Consider the following 13,114-nt stretch of genomic DNA (forward strand, 5'->3'; position numbering starts at 1 on the left):
AATTAAGCCATTAATGAATCACTGAACTTTCATAACCTTTTTTTGTTTTTCCCCATGACCCAATCCAATCGGTTAATCTTCTTAAAAGCAGACTCCCCCTATTGTACTGATTGTTTCTTTACACACACTTTTGTCTCTATTAGATGTTTAACTTGAAAATATTTAAACATAAATGGCTCGCTTGTCTTCTAGGTGTAGCAACTACGCTTATTTTCTTCTAGGTAAAATATAAATGTTTTTAATTGTAAGCATGATTTAACTACCGTTGTATTGTCACTATATCTTGTGATTTCGAAGAACGTACTTTCTCCACAAACGACATGCAACATATATTAATTGCCACTTTAATTTACTGAAAGAACCAATGAAAGCGTTATTTGATTTATGTTTGCATCATTGCAGTAAACAAACGAACTTGAAAATACATAACCACAATTAAAGGACAAGTGACATTTCGTACAGATCGGCAAACATCAATATTTGTAAATATAGTGGGGTAGGGGAAGATGGGACACCTTTAGCACAAAATATCTAAATATCCTGGTCGTGTTTTAAACAATTAACAATGACAATGGTCTATGAAAGTCGCGAGGACAAGGTTTTATAATTCTTTAAATGTTCTTTGTTTACTACCAAAATGTACGAGAAAATAGAAGGAAAAGGTGTCCCATCTTCCCCCATCCTACTACACTTGTTATTTTTACTGTAACATCATGCACAACAGCAGTAGACCAGCTACAACAGAAGTACAAACAAATTTTATATTACGGTTTTAAAAACGATCGTCAGCAGCAGTAGCACTTAACATACAAAGTAACAGTGTTAACACGCGATGTACATTGAAGATAAACCTAGTCGACTGCGCTAATCAGTTTAGTTTCTTAAACAATTTTTCGAACTATTTTACACTAGTAACAAACACATGGCACATTTGAATGAGAAAAATGCTAACAAAAAGGTAAAGTTATATATGAATTAACAGCTATATGTATATATTTAACAATTTTAAAACCAATTGCATTTTTGATATGTGATTCATAAGTATATTTTTATACAATAATGAACTATAAACTCATTAATTAATCTTTTGTTAAGGTTATGTTGATGTGTAAAGTGTGTTGTAAAATTGCATTAGCAATACATTGTGTATAATAATGTATATGGTTGTTCTGCTGTTCAAATGCATTATATTTTTGACCTTCACTTTAATACTGTTATTTTTAACAACGTTTATCTTCCGAAGCAATAAAGGCGTGCAACTTACACCTTGTACAGTTGTAGTGATGATGAGGTGATATGTATGAGCTAGAGTTGGCTGATATCGACGTACGTGGACAATTTGTAAAGATCAGGATCAGCGCAATAAGTTTGGCCTGATGGTGCAGCTACATACCTGGAAAACATTATTTTAATTATATTGGTAACACAAGACACTTAATACCCATGGAAGCAGCTTTTGTTAACCTTCAGTATCAAAAAGTGAATCACCAAAAAATAAATATGTGGGTCGTGTCACTAATATGGTGAAAAGCACAAAGAAAGTTACCTTGGGTAAAATTTAAGTATAAATGTTAAAATAGGTAAGTGTTTGATAAAACAGTTTAAACCAAAAGAAAGTGTATTGTATAGCCAAATGTGAAAACAACTAAGTGAATTTAAGTTAGGGCTGAAATAATCTAGTTTCATTTAAACTAACATATACAGCAGTTTGACAAAAAGCAGATGTTGAAAACACTTTGAAGTGAAATTGCATGACAGGTTGTGTGATATATGAAGTGAATTGGCATCTGGGATGATATGACTTACTTTCCATCAACGTAATGTGTGACTCAAGCAAAATTTGTACAACATAGTTAAAGAAGAAGTATTGATGAGTTAAAAGCATAAACTAAATATGTCGATTATATATATATAGCTACCTGTAGATGCTAACACATCCATGCCAGAATATAGGTTGAGGCATTTTTCCAATCACCGACCAAGTGTTTGTGTCTGTATCATACGCTTCGATGATCCCTGAAAGATCATACCTCTCATCGTAACCACCAGATACAATAAGTTTTCCACCAAATACAGTGGTGCTACCACCAAGGTGCACATGTAACATGGGACTAGTTGTATTGATCCATTCATTTCTAGTGTAAGGTGGTATAACAATTAAATTGAATAAAAACTCCAAAATAAATAACTTCTATTGTATAAAGTTGTGAAGGCTTACCACACAACATGCTGAGAAATGCTATGATAAAATGTAAGATTGTAAGCCATTGTTGGCATTTTCTGTAATATTCGGATAAATGGCTTAAAAAAATTACACAACTTTTCAAATTACTTCCATTAGATTTAAAACATGACAATAAGTTTACTTTTACATATGACATGATCAAAAACTAATAATGAGATTCTAAAATAACAACTTTAATGTAGAAACAAGTTTATTTAGACGTTGCACTACATCTAACTCAAGTGGGGGCTTACTTACTCAATAACATGGAAATAAAAAAAATTATTTGCCTACCTTCTTGGATCGAAGGTCAAAACTTCTTTTGAGTCTTCGCTTGTAAAGTAAAGAAGACCTTTCAATGAAGAGATGGTTGGTACGAATGACATTGGGGGTAAGTTGATTGGTATGTTGTCCCATTTATCTAAAATAGTATCAAATCTTTTTAAAAAATAAAATGAATATATCACTAAAACTAAAAAAAAAACACAAGGAGTATAAATATATAGAATTTACGCTGACGTTATAATTGGTTATTTATAAATAGCAGCACTTAACTGATGGCATGAATATTATGGTTTAAGTTGTTTGACCTTTAACTTAGCTTTACCAAAATGTTAGAAATTGAAACAAATAATTTGATTCAGGAAACCTAAGCCTTTATTGTGTCTGGGGTAAAGTGGATTCATATTTAATACAAAAAGTCCAGGTTTGCTTTTGTGTAACTTGATCTAACAATTAAAAAAAGGCACCCATAAATTAATTGGCAGGCAAATTCATAAACCTGACTTGGGTATATTTATATTTTATTATACATATAACATATTATGCTTGTTTATGAGTTACCAAGTATGTTACTTGGGGGTAATGTTTTTGATAGTTTTCTTGCGTGGCTAACTAAACTATTACGACTTGATTTAACAAATTACTATTTAGTGTCCTTCCCAAGGATAACTATACATACACAAAATGGTAGCAGCATTAAAACTTAAACCCAGTATCTTCTGGGTAAGGGGGAACTGCCTACCACTATGCCAAATTGTCATCATATAAATAATGATTATATTAAAACAAATATCCACAAATTCACCTCTGTCAGGAGAATAAACTTGAAGAAGAATTTCCTCAGATCCATAAAGTGAACCGATGGTGTAAATCTTCCCAGCACAAGCGGCAACAGAACAGTTGTTCACACGGTGTGGAACTTTAGCGATAAGTGTCCAACTGTCTGAGATGAAGTCGTACTTTTCACACCCTTCTGACCCAATCTGTCATCAAAGTTTGATTGATTAATTAAATTAGTAGTTCCTGTTTTGTAGACTGATTGTAAGATAACTGTTACAAAGTTATGAACAAAACCGAACTTTGCTGACCAGTGATCATGTATTAATGCTTATATGCAGATTTTGATTGCGGCAGGTATTTAACATATGAAGATAATATTTGTGGTTGATTGTTAGTGGATTGTCAATTTATACTTTTATTTACAGTTTCTGATTATTAACAAATGGCATGCATTACATAGGGCCTACACAATATGACTTTTATACAGGCTATATAAGTATATTATCACCTTTGTTTTTAACTAAATTGATAATGTGCCTACAAATAAAATAACAAAAGGTTCCACACACCACATAAATATAAGATTGCAATACAACAGATCCATGATATTCATGAGCATAATTCATGTTGCAAACTTTGATCCATTCATTCACTTGTGATTTGTACCGCCATACCCTGTTATAAACTGTAGCACCATCAGAACCACCTGTCCAAGCAAAAAGACCAATCAATATCCCAAGTATACAATCCAAACGCTGTTTCTAAAATTACTTTTATCGATAAAGTCAAATAACTAGTGGATATATTATTATGAAACAAATAAATATTAATCGAATACTTTCACCATGAAGGTGAATTCATCAAACCCATTATCTTGATTAATGATTTATTTATCCACAGAAGCAAACAGCTGGAGTATATAAAGACATTTTAAGTAGATAAAAATATTAGGACTTAAACAAATTTTGGTTATTTACATATTATGACTTGTTTCCTAATCAAGAAAATTAATGAATTTACTTTGTATTCTTTTTTTCCCTCTAAACACGGATTTCAACAAAAACAACAAGATGACAGTGGCAGTGTATTACAATACTAACAAAAAATCATAAAACAGTAAAAGTGATATCATAAAAACAAGGTATAATTACCAGTGACGTAAATATCATTTCCAATTGATACAGTTGCATATCCGCCTCTTAAATTATCCTCAACCTGAGCAAGAGCTTTCCATGTTCCTGAGACGGGGTTGTAACTTACAACTGTCGTCGCCTCGTCACAGTTTTCATCACAACCTCCAACTGTTACCAACAGTTCGGCAATCCCTGAGATACAAAATTAAAATAAAACAATGAAATATTTAAAATAAAACAATGAAATATATGGCGATAACTTCAAAAGTTAACTGAAAAGTATTTTTCCTTAAACAAATTGTATTAACCTATCTTGGGTAAAAAATAGAGAGCAAATTATTGAATCAATTTTACAGTATTTCAGGCTTTTTTATGCAGCATGTAACTGTAAAGTTTTAAACAAGTTGTTTATTTTGTGTAAATTTCTGTTCATCATCTATGAAGCTGTAAACCAGAAATTTTTTGTTAATAATAAAGCCTAAATAAATCGTATATAATGTTATTTTCCGCAGCTTTTAAAGTGTTCCCCATATTTAATATACATGGTAGATTAAAGAAAAAGTAGTTGCAGAAAAAGGTTGGGTGCACCATGTAAAAGTAGATACTATCTCAATATTTTGATAAAAATGTATCTCACCTGTGGAAGGCCGTGGTTGCAACCTAATTGAGGTTTTCTCATTTTTATCCAACATGCAAGTGTGGAAAAGTCGAGTTTCTTTGATAAGTTTCTTACACAATGTTGATGCACGAACGATAGGGTTGGTTTCGATCTTTGAAAGAAGGTAAATCCTTCGGATGAAAGGAAGACGAATCACTTCCATCAATCTAAGATGAATCAAATTACTGAGAGGCATAATAGGTAAATGGCAATTTTCAGCCCTAAATTCATTACAAGTTCCAATCATTTATTTGTATTTTTCTTTGAAAGAATATATTTTACTTTATTTTAATAAATAAAATTATATAGAATTAATTTATATAGCTTAAGCGTTAGCGTATTAAACTAATCTATTGCATCCAGAAGCCAAACTACATTACTACACCAAACACAAGTCTGAAAAATGCTTGTATATGAAAATTTTAAATTTTGTAATGACATTTTTTTTAAATTTGTAAACTGAAAACCTGAAATTTGATCAAAAAATTTTATCATGAGCAATAAAATTACCGGCAAAAATCATCTTTCCTGAGCTCAATATCACATTTCAACCATTGCATAAGAATTTCAAAAGCTCCTTCTTCCTTATCTATATTCAACATGTGGTGAGCAAGAATCTGGTTTGAAAATAAACCAAGTCAACAAAACAACACAAACCATCGTTGGTATCAACATATTTATGAATAAATTTATTCTTAATCTAAAAAATAAAAAAAAATATATATATATATATATATATATAGACAGATATGTATATAGACAGAGAGAGAGACATTTGTATAGTAGGGTATTCATTATTCACAATAACAGAAAAAATTATTATTTAAACATTTATATATGCTACATTAATTAATATTAAAAACTTGTGCATAAACTTTAGTATTAAACTAAGCAATGTATGCAAATATACATAATATTGGTCAATTGTTTTACCGGACGTATCTGCTGGTAATTGAGGCTGTTGAACTCCTGTGAACACGCTACTGTTACAATATTTTCCGCTGTGTAAGTAAGTGCTTCATCAGCAAGTTTGGCACAAGATAATTTCTCAGCAAATTGTCGAACACTTAAGCAGTTTGAAGAGTCAAGACGTTTACCAACAAATTCGCAACATGCCTCACGTACGCTATGGAACTATGTAAAATAAATCCTTTTATTGTGAGATATACAAATATATAGAGACAAATTGTTTTAAAATACTATATAATATAACAATTAGGGACACATTGACAATTTTAGTTTACCATCACTATCAGTGAACAATAAAGAACAGCAACATCAACTTTTAATATTTATAATTGCTATTTGCTATATATTATATATGCTAAATTGCTAATACATACATTAATACATATACCCAAAATAAAACTACCTGCAATAAGTCCGATGCTTTTAGCAGTTCAATCACATTGTTTTCAGTAATTACTGCAGTACCGGTGTAACAGAATTCAATGAGAATCTCGGCAGCTTCAGGTTCTACACCAAATAAGGTGACTTTGTCAGTACAGCTTTCCTTCATCATGCCAGCAAACATACTTCTGTATTTATATTTAAACATTGTTTAACCTTTATATACATTTTTACATTATCTATACATTTATATATATATATATATATATATCGGTAGGTGGAAATGAAAAAGTTAATTTTTGACAATTTTAAAACAATTAGTTTGTGCAGATTTCCATTAAAAATTGTTTGAGTGCCCTATCTTACCCATTTATTGACGTTTAATGGGAAAATAATGTACGTGGAAAAATAAGCAATTATTTCCAATGTGTCAAACCGAATACTAATTTAAAATAAGTCAACAAACTTTTATAAACTGCGATCGTACATTGTTCAATTGAAGGTTTTCGAGCCTAAAACAGTATATATATATTTAAATTATAAAACAAACCAACAAACCTGAAATAGTTACTGGCTGCTGCCAGGATAATCCTATGGCATGGGAATCGTTCGTCAGCAACATGAATAACAATGTCAAAAAATTTACCATCGGTTCGAAGGTTTCTTAGACCTTGCACGATTTCATTCGAAAAATTAGGTTTAACGAACGTGCTACTATGAGCCGTTGTTGTTTTGATGTCTAGCATCATGCAAACAGATTTGCTTGGACTAGCTATATACTTCAAGCATTCAGAAAGCTGATTGTGCTGTACAAAATAATGAATATAATATAGTTACAACTAACAATTTATGGTTAAGTATACCATTACCGCCATTTATAAAAGATACAAATAAGCATATCTCAACTTTCAAGCGTTCTGATTCTAACCAATTTAAACTGTAACCAACAATAGCAACTAGAACTCATTCCCTGTCAGTGTGGCAAAAGTAAACGTACTGTTGTACAGATTACACTATACACTATACACGACTTCTATGCTAACTATCGCTATTTAGGGACTTTTGGTCATATGACGTCATAACAAGGTAAATCACTTCGAACCCCCAGAAAAAAAAACAAAAAACTTTGCAGTCGTACGAACCGTTGCGAAACCTGCACCAACACATTGGAAAATATTCTTAAAATCGACGATGGCACATAATCTATATAGTTTGCCTATTTAACAAATATACTTAACTATCGCTTTTAATCGTTTGCATGTAGGCTATGTACCATATATTGTATAATAATAACGTTCTAGTAACCTCATACAAGTCCATCGCTTGCTTCAGCTAGTCATGTAAAGTTCTTGCGTGACGTTGTTTCTTTGTTTAATGACTTCGCATCACGTGGGAATCATTTTCAGCTATTACGTAAGTAATCGTGGGTGGTTATTTATAATCCCTGAGTGTTTTTCACGTGACAAGACTAGGCACCAGGGCAGAAAGAAAGCGAAACGATTTAGAACTTGACAATCAGTTAATTCGCAACAGACCAAACGCACAAATGTTAACTCACTAAATTAGGCACTGTACACTTCGTATTATACGGACTGAGATATAAATGTAAAAGTATAGTCGAACTGTTCACAGAAAGAAGAAACGTTAGAATATAATTGCATGTTATAAGTGCGCAAACTACAAAAACAAGACTAGATCACGACTGTCACGGCCAAATTTGGAATCTACTGAGAACGGGCTCGACGAATAGATTCAGCAAACATGTAATTACGTAATAAGACGTTGTGAGATCATCTTAGGCAGCAATTGTTCTTTGCTGTGTCAGCACATAGGGATTTCCGAAACGGCAAAATATAATCGATCTATCACGACCGGCATTTTAAACGGATGTTTTCATCATGTTACATTTACCGACCGGAAATAAATTTAAAGAACGAATTTGACGTTTTCACCCGCGTTTGTCATCCCATAACGATAAATGTTATACTTGACCACGATATTTTTACACGACACGATTTTTTATGCTGAAAGTAACGCGTCACGACCCTGTTGTATAATTTATGACATATATAGTCGCATGGGGTAAGATGGGACACTTTTTTATTCTACTTACTCGTCCTATTTGGTAAAAATCATGCAGAGAACATTTTAAGAAATATAAAACCGTATCCTCACGAACCGTATCCTCATGACTTTTAGGCCCTAGTTTATTGTGTTACGGTGGGGTAAGATAGGATATACCGTTAGCATGAAATCAAAAAAAGAAAATGAAAACGGATCAAAAGCTCTCTTACAATAATATGTACATTAAGGTCGTCACCACACTGAGTTTGTGCATCATATTGAAATGAAATCAGTATTTCATTGGGTAAAGCATGGTTACATAACACGCTTACACATATAGAAGTAAAGGTTTGAATACGTACCTACCCGAATATTGAAAAAGATCGGGTATTTTAAAAGTGTCTTTTTAAGGCAGAGTACTTACAATCAACTTTTTATTAACCTTTAGTTCACCAGAACTTACAAAACGTAATACATCCTTGATCACGAATTCTCAAGTTAGCATGGGTGTTACCTTGTTTGGAGTTTATGAAGGCGGTTTTACCGTTATGTTTAAAACCAGAATGTTTTCAAGGAAATCGTGATATTAGCTTGTGGGGCAATGTAGAAATGACGTACGTGCTGCCTTTTTCAGACCATTCAACTCTATTGACATCGATAAACCGGGAGGTGAAGGGTTTGTGACCTCCGTTAACTTTCCTGTCATTAATGAATAAATCTGAAGCGTTGTACCCAATTAGATGAAGCCTATCACGTCTTACAGAACAATAGATCACGGCATTATTACATGCTGCACGTGGGCTATAGCGATAAAACTCACTAAACTTACGATTGTTCTATAAACCAATAAATAACACATAACTACCATTAAACGCTTCGTCAAACAATACTAGTTTCATTCTATATAACAAGAAAACTCTCCTGGGTTTTCTAATGTAGCTATAGGTGACAAAGAGCGGAAAGGGGCGTGATTCAACGAAGACAATTCCATTATTGTTTAAAATATACCTGCGTAACGGAAGTTGCTGTTTCACGACTTCGGAAGTCTATATGCACGCCTCTTCAACAGCAAACGTTCCCTGCTTTAAAAGGTAAAGGTACCATCAGTGATTATGTCCCCTGTTGAGTCATTGGAAACGGTATTACGTCAAGAAAAGAAATATTTGGCTCGCGGTGAGCAACTATGTACCGTGACGTATTTGCAGCGCTTGTCATCAAAACTGGACCCGGACGTTTTTTTAGTTCGTTAAAAGTCACGTAGAAATAGACAAGCCCGGAAACAGCAGACCGTATATAAAGCAAGACACGCAAGTTAACATTCAATTCAGATTTTAGAAACCAACAAGCGAGAATAAACATTCAGAGTGAAGAGCAGTTGCTGAAAACTGCAATAATAAATAAAATTTTAGATTTTAAATAAAAGTATATAAAGCTTAAGGGAAACCTCAATTAAACGGTAAGTTATCTAGTTAAGAAGAACTATCACTACTGGAGGAACTTTTAGCTTTATTTAAACTTTCATCCTATCTTTTAGATGATTTCTTCAATTAGTTTTGCAATTGTCACGCTTTGTGTGATTGGTTATGTGCAATCCCACAGTTGGATTGCATGTTCCGACTACACAGAAAAAAACGGCGGTAATTGGGACCCAAATCGTTGCAGAGGGTTTCCACGTGACAGTCGAAATTATGCACCGAAAAACAGTTTTGGACTTGACAGAGGTATTTAAACATAAGAAAAAACATTAAACGAATTCACTAAGTTTAATAATGTTTTAGCATCGTAAATGTTAACGTTCAATTTGTCATTACTTCAAAAATTAATTTGTCATTCCTTCAGGATTTGACCACAAGCCTGGTAACGGCGGTGATGTGTGTAAAACAAGATACTCTGCTTCAAGCTACAGCAGCGAATACCCGAAAGCAATCTACTATCCTGGGCAGCAAGTAGTAATAGTTCATCCAATGAAGGTGGGTTTATTTTAATAAAAATATTAATGAGTATCATGTTAGATTTTTATACGATTGTTCTATACAGAATCACGGAGCTGACAGGTGCACTAATGCCCATATTCCGGATTTTGGAAACGCCATTTACCGCGGTGTAAACGCTATGGACAGATCAGGAACCTTAGCTCATTTTAAAGCCAATTTGGTTTCTGACCTTGGTAGATCTCCCGTTGGCCAACCAAGTTTAATGAGTATTTATCCAAAACCTGGTTACCAAAATGCTCCCAATTTCTGTGATGATACGGATAAATCGATGGGAACTTACAGTTTCAACATACCCGGCAATATTGCCCCAGGTAAATAATTAATTCAAACTAAATGCAATCCTTTTATATTCGTTATATCAAATCATTTATTTTTAACATAGGCGAATATACGTTTGTATGGAGATGGAGTTTCAATGGACCCCAAGATCATTACAGCACTTGTTTTGAAGTCATAATTGCCCCAAACAAAGCGTCTCGCGACCAACAGCTTCAAGTAAATATATTTTTAATTAAATACAATACGTGGGAACTTATAAGTAATAGTGACCATACTTCATAGTTTTATAGAATTTTACATATATATACAGTTTGTGGCCGTGCGCGTTTATACAATATGTGTCAATTACAGAGCAGAGGAGTCAGCGACTTGTCCGTAGCATGCGGCGGCATAGTGTCCAACAACGGTGTCGGTAGCACTGTCGGGTGCACACCAGGCGCTACCGCCCCACCAGGTCCAAGCACTGTAGCCCCAACAACTACCAGATCCACAACAACTACGACACCACGCACAACCACACGAAGGACAACCACGTAAGTTATTGATTAAAAATACATGGCGCATGTACAGTAATAAGCGATTGAGATTTTTATAGGCCGCAAAAGATGTTAAAATGGGGGTGAAAACAGAGAATATTTATTTTACCCGACATTACGAAGCATATATTTCTATTGAATGTTTTCAGTGTGATGACTAAACAATCACAAACGTAATACGATGAAGAGGCTTACTATGATTTATTAATATTTATTGTTTTGTTGGGTTATGAATCATGTTAATTGCATTTATCATCCCTATAAGTCGTTGGTGCTATTATCTGATTTATCGTTGTATGAGTTTGCAAGATACAAAAGGTCGCAGTAACACTATACCTCAAACACCGTGCAATGTTTCACGTGACGCTTAAAATACAGCGAAAGCAACCGTTTCACCCGGAAGCTTGAAAGTCGCAAAACTTAGTAGTAATTTCGTGACATTCCTCATTGCCGACATATGCCATAAATGGTCATTTAAATACAAAGTTTTAGAAATTCTTAAATAGATCTTCTGTTGAGTAACAAAAAATCTTTTCTGTCGGGCGGAACAATTAAAATCCTGCTTGATTTAACTGATTAAATTTTAAATGAAATCAGAAACTTTCTAATAGAATTACGAATATTTATTTCTGTTATTAGGTCCTGTTATAGCACTAAGTTATACACGCATGCCAGTAAATTAAATTTGTTTTTTTTTCATTAGACCCCCACAAACTCCCGGTTTTGGCCAACGTCGTGTTCCAATGAAAGCTTACCAACTGAGCGGTGAGATCAGTCTCGGTCCAGCTGTTTCTACTGTTACAAGAAGATTCGTTTCGGTTCACTTCGACTGCAGTGTGGAGGCCAGCGTAAGTATTCTTAGCGTATGAAAAAAAAAATTAATGATGGGACTTTCAGTAACACATTTTTTACCTGTAGTTTTGGAACGCTCGCCTTCTTCGCAGCCACAACCACGAAAACAGCCGTAAAAAGCGCCACAGTGCCATACATTATGACCTCGTGCAGGAACAAAGCGGGCATGTAGCCTCTGGCAAAATCTACTTTACTGCAACTTACAGCGAGGCTTGTGACATCATAAGCAACCCTCCCATTGCAACTATTACGATGGAAGAATAAAATATTGTGTGGAAAACCTTATATATTATCAGGGACTACAATCATATGTTTCTAATCACTGTTTAATTACTTTCATACTCGCCGATTACTTATAATAAACTGAAGGAAATTGAAACGCGTCTAAATGGCTATTGTAATAAATGAGGATGTAATGGATTAAGCGTTGGAAAAAGTTCAATTTAAATGTACGGCGGCGTGGCAAAGTGCTTAGCGCGTATACCACTATAGCCCATGAGTTTACTGGTTTGAATTCGGCAATTGTTAGGGGGTGGTGTGTCCTTGGGCAGGACACCAATTGCTCCAACCCAGTGGCCGCATATTAATTTTCTAAATTCTAAATACTGTATCTAAATTCCTAGCCATATATACTACAAAAGAAAAAAAAAGTAAAATATGTTTACCCACAAGTTACATAACTCGTTTATGAAACAAAACACCCGTATTACAACGTCTGTCGATGCTCAGCCACCACGCGATGATAGATATGTTACATTCATTCATCCAAATTTGTATGGCGCAGTTTCCTCATCGATGTGACGTCGTGTATCAACCACTTGCCTGCTTCTTTAAATATGCAGTAACAGATAAATGAAATCATAATACTGAACAAGTTTGCTGTATACAACCCAAGTAAATATATACTGTATTATATATATATATATATATAGTAGGTCGGGGTAATATGGAACATTTTTTTT

The 13,114-nt window shown here is 33.7% G+C and overlaps 2 protein-coding genes across 3 annotated transcripts; one reads left to right on the forward strand and one right to left on the reverse strand.

Moving 5' to 3' along the window:
* Positions 1 to 365: 365 nt before the first annotated feature.
* LOC149742655 (kelch-like protein 21) lies at positions 366 to 9,521 on the reverse strand. 2 transcript variants are annotated; one of them, XM_089888412.1, is made up of 12 exons: positions 9,500 to 9,521; positions 6,986 to 7,233; positions 6,450 to 6,615; positions 6,011 to 6,211; positions 5,588 to 5,694; positions 5,057 to 5,244; positions 4,438 to 4,611; positions 3,856 to 3,992; positions 3,312 to 3,489; positions 2,519 to 2,645; positions 1,920 to 2,135; positions 366 to 1,393 (listed from the first exon to the last, which is right to left on the reverse strand). In XM_089888412.1, the coding sequence occupies exons 2-12, from the start codon at positions 7,174 to 7,176 to the stop codon at positions 1,306 to 1,308; spliced, it is 1,773 nt and encodes a 590-aa protein (XP_089744538.1). In that variant the 5' UTR covers positions 7,177 to 7,233; positions 9,500 to 9,521; the 3' UTR covers positions 366 to 1,305. The 2 variants fall into 2 exon arrangements, with proteins under 2 accessions (XP_089744538.1, XP_089744530.1); XM_089888404.1 differs by lacking the exon at positions 9,500 to 9,521 and adding an exon at positions 7,733 to 7,762.
* On the forward strand, positions 9,442 to 12,531 carry LOC149742656 (uncharacterized). The gene is made up of 8 exons (XM_089888435.1): positions 9,442 to 9,947; positions 10,026 to 10,212; positions 10,331 to 10,461; positions 10,529 to 10,796; positions 10,868 to 10,980; positions 11,116 to 11,297; positions 12,004 to 12,148; positions 12,219 to 12,531. The coding sequence occupies exons 2-8, from the start codon at positions 10,026 to 10,028 to the stop codon at positions 12,414 to 12,416; spliced, it is 1,224 nt and encodes a 407-aa protein (XP_089744561.1). The 5' UTR covers positions 9,442 to 9,947; the 3' UTR covers positions 12,417 to 12,531.
* The last annotated feature ends 583 nt before the right edge of the window (positions 12,532 to 13,114 follow it).

The sequence above is a fragment of the Ciona robusta genome, chromosome 1 (assembly GCF_009617815.1).
Source record: "Ciona robusta chromosome 1, ASM961781v2".
NCBI lineage: Eukaryota > Metazoa > Chordata > Ascidiacea > Phlebobranchia > Cionidae > Ciona > Ciona robusta.